Here is a 3,476-nt window from a genome sequence, read left to right as displayed (position 1 = left end):
ATGTCAAAAGATTATTTTCAATGACTGATATGGTCCTCTATAATGAGGGATTTGGCGAGCCTGTTGTCAATGTAGACTTCCATTGTCTTCCCCAATAAGTCGACAAGCATCTTGTTGACTAATCTCTGGTAAGTCGCTCCTGCGTTCTTCAGTCCGAATGGCATGACCTTGTAGCAGAATATGCCCAAGTTGGTCATGAAGGCTGTCTTTTCCTGGTCATCTAGATGCATCAGAATTTGGTTGTATCCTGAGTATGCATCCATGAAGCTTAGGAGTTCATGACCGGCTGTGGCGTCTACCAGCATGTCTATGTGTGGTAATGGGAATGAGTCCTTTGGACACGCCTTGTTGAGGTCTGTGAAGTCGATGCAGACTCACCATTTGCCATTTTTTTCTTCACAATGACTACGTTGGCCAACCAGTCGGGATAATACACCTCCCTTACGAACCCATTATCAATGATCTTTTGAACTTCTTCGTTAATGGCTTTGTTCCTTTCAGGGGAGAATTTTCTTCTTTTTTTCTTCCTTGGTGGGTAGTCTGAATTAACCTGAAATTTATGGACAATTACTTCGGGGTCAATTCCAGTCATGTCCGCATGGGACCAAGCAAAACAATCATAATGGGCAGATAGAAAATCAATGAGTTTAGTTCTAATGTCAGGGTCCAATCGTGATTTGATTTGGACTTTGTGGTCTGGGAAGTCTAGATGTATCTGAACTTCGTCCAGCTCCTCCACGTCTGGTTGGTCCATCTGGGAGTCAGTCATTCTGTCTTGCTGTAATTGCTATAATTGAGTGGGTTTGGCCTTCATGGTAGTCTGGTAACATGCTCTTGAGTCCTTCTGCTGACCTTTGATTTCTTTTACTCCCCATTTAGTTGGGAACCTTAGAACTTGATGGTATGTTGAAGGGACTGCCGCTATTTCATGTATCCATGCTCGACCTAGTATCACATTGTAAGCAGATGGAGAGTCTACTACCAGGAATCTTGTGCACAGATTGACTCCTTTAGCATAGACAAGTAGCTCGATCTCTCCTAGTGTGTTCTTTTGCTCTCCACTGAAACCGATGAGGATTGTAGTCTTCTTTATGATCTTTGATTCATTTATTTCCTTTTCCCCGAGAGCACTTAAAAACAAAATGTTAGCTGAATTGCCATTATCAATAAGTATACGTTTAGTAAGACAGTTAGCAATGTAAAGTGCAATAACAAGAGCATCATGATGCAGTTTAAGGAGTCTGGTTGACTCTGTTGTTGAGAAACTGATGGTTTGAGCTGGTAGGTTGATGGTATTCTTCTCTGTCCTGCTGGACTCTCCTTTGATCCAGTTGGTCTGCCTGGCATGTCTTTTGGCTACTGAATGGGTGACTCCGCTTACCTCAGAGCCACTAGTTATTACGTTCACTGTCCGTTCATGAGTAGGTGGCTTCGGCGGGGTTACTTCTCTTCGGACGATTGACCTGTCTGCCTCCTGCTGGAATGTTCGTTTTCCTTTGTCTGTGAGCAAGTTAGTCTGGTGACCACATCTTAATAGGTTGGATACTTCGAGTCTTAAGGCAATGCACTCACCCGTTCGGTGACCATGGTCATTGTGGAATTCACACCATTTTGTTTTGTCTCGCTGGTCAGATGGAGTCCTCATCCTTTCTGGCCATTTCACTTTGTCTCCGAGTCCTTTCAGTACGCCAATGACTTCGACTGGTGAGATTGAAAGATTGTATTCTGGTATCTTTGATCCATCTTGGAGACGCGTCTTGGACGACAGGTTGTACTCCCTCCTTCTGTTCTTTGATTTACTAGGATATGGGTATGGCTCGGATTGTCTGTCACTCTGCCGTCTGTCTACCCTTGAGTCTCTTCGAGTGTCTTTCCTTGGAGAAGAGTGATAATAGTTAGCTTCATCCTCCTACCATTTTATCTGTGCCCAGGCCTTGGCGAGAACATCTTCCATCGTCTTGCAAGGATACTTAGTAAGTTCTTTGTATAGGCCTGAGTCGTAGCGGAGTCCTTTGCGAAAGACTGAGATGGTTGTGTCCTGATTACAATGGGTTATAGACATCTTCTCTTTGTTGAAGCAGCCTACGTAATCTCGTAAGGGCTCACCCCGTCATCGAACTATGATGTAGAGGTCTTCTGCAGACTTTTCAAGTTTTCTGCTACTAGCAAACAGCTCAACAAAAGTGTCAGTCAACTGTGCAAAAGTAGAAATAGAATTATTAGGTAAATTAGTATACCACTGGAGGGATGGTCCAATCAGACTAGAACCCAACCCCTTACACATGCATGCTTCCCTCATGTCGCGTGGGATGGCAACGGTGAACATTCTCTGCCTGTATTGAGTGATATGATCATTGAGATTAGACGTTCCATCAAACATCTTCATGTGGGGGAAGCTGTACTTTTTCGACATTTCGACCATGGCTATATCATCGATGAAATGTGAGTTAGCGTAGCAACTTGTTGCACTCTTTTTAATAGGGGTTGGCATTCCAGGAATCGCTGGATGAGTGCTTCCATCTCGACCAATTTACGAGCCAGCTCAGGATCTTGGATTGGAAGTGAGCTAATATTGGTGTGGCAGGTTGGCTTGCTTATGGCTGGGTGATTCAATCCGATTGTCTGCTGCTTAGGTATATTCTGACCAACTCCAATGATGGTTTGACTGGCTCCAATGGTAGGCTGATTGACACCTGGAACCTGCTGCTGTCTGAGTCCAGTGGCTGGCTAACTGGCTCCTGGAATCTACTACTGGCCATCTGCCGAGGCTGGCTGGCTGACTCTTGGAATCTGCTGTGGTGCGGGCGCAGATGAATGTCCATGTTTAGTCATGGTTACCTGTTCACCTGTATTGACAATAGAATTCTGCATGTTACACATGGTGGGTGGAATTTGATAATTCCTTATCGAGGGTGATGGAACTGTCTGACTCGGTCCATCATTGTTAGAGATAAGGGTGAGGTCACCCAAAGGTTGCATAGGGCTAATTGAGCCTCGAAAGCGGGATGGCTGAACCTCGGTGGCTTGAGAGGATATGGCCTTTATTTGCACGAGCAGGTCAGCATTCTCAGCTTTGAGCCTCCTCATTTTCTCGCGTTCTTCATTCATCTGGGCAGTAAGAGCAGCGAGTTGGGCGGACAGATCAGGTGTCTCAGTCACATCTGACATGGCTCTCTAGTGAACTTCTTGACTTCTTTGTCGATCATCTGATTACTAGGGCCCCACGGGTGGACGCCAAATTGTAGAAGTGATTTCCTACACTTGATTAGATGGGCACCAACAACCTGTCAAAAACAAAGAGAGAGAGAGAGAGAGAGAGAGAGAGAGAGAGAGAGAGAGAGAGAGAGAGAGAGAGAGAGAGAGAGAGAGAGAGAGAGAGAGAGATGAAAGTTCAATTGGGAGCACCGGTGGGGTGTCAGCCAAAGGGACTCCGACGCTCAAGTTAGTCAGATTGTAAAGAAAGCTAATTGAAAGTA

The 3,476-nt window shown here is 45.2% G+C and overlaps 1 protein-coding gene across 1 annotated transcript; it reads right to left on the bottom strand.

Annotated features, from left to right (window-relative positions):
- Positions 1-787: 787 nt before the first annotated feature.
- Positions 788-3,168, bottom strand: LOC133784976 (uncharacterized). Its single transcript, XM_062224237.1, has 3 exons — positions 2,839-3,168; positions 2,120-2,194; positions 788-1,909 (listed from the first exon to the last, which is right to left on the bottom strand). Exons 1-3 carry the CDS (start codon positions 3,166-3,168, stop codon positions 788-790), a joined length of 1,527 nt encoding a protein of 508 aa, XP_062080221.1.
- Positions 3,169-3,476: the final 308 nt, after the last annotated feature.

This window comes from Humulus lupulus, chromosome 6 (assembly GCF_963169125.1).
Source record: "Humulus lupulus chromosome 6, drHumLupu1.1, whole genome shotgun sequence".
Taxonomy (NCBI): Eukaryota; Viridiplantae; Streptophyta; class Magnoliopsida; order Rosales; family Cannabaceae; genus Humulus; species Humulus lupulus.
This window is presented reverse-complemented; position numbering and strand designations above follow the sequence as displayed.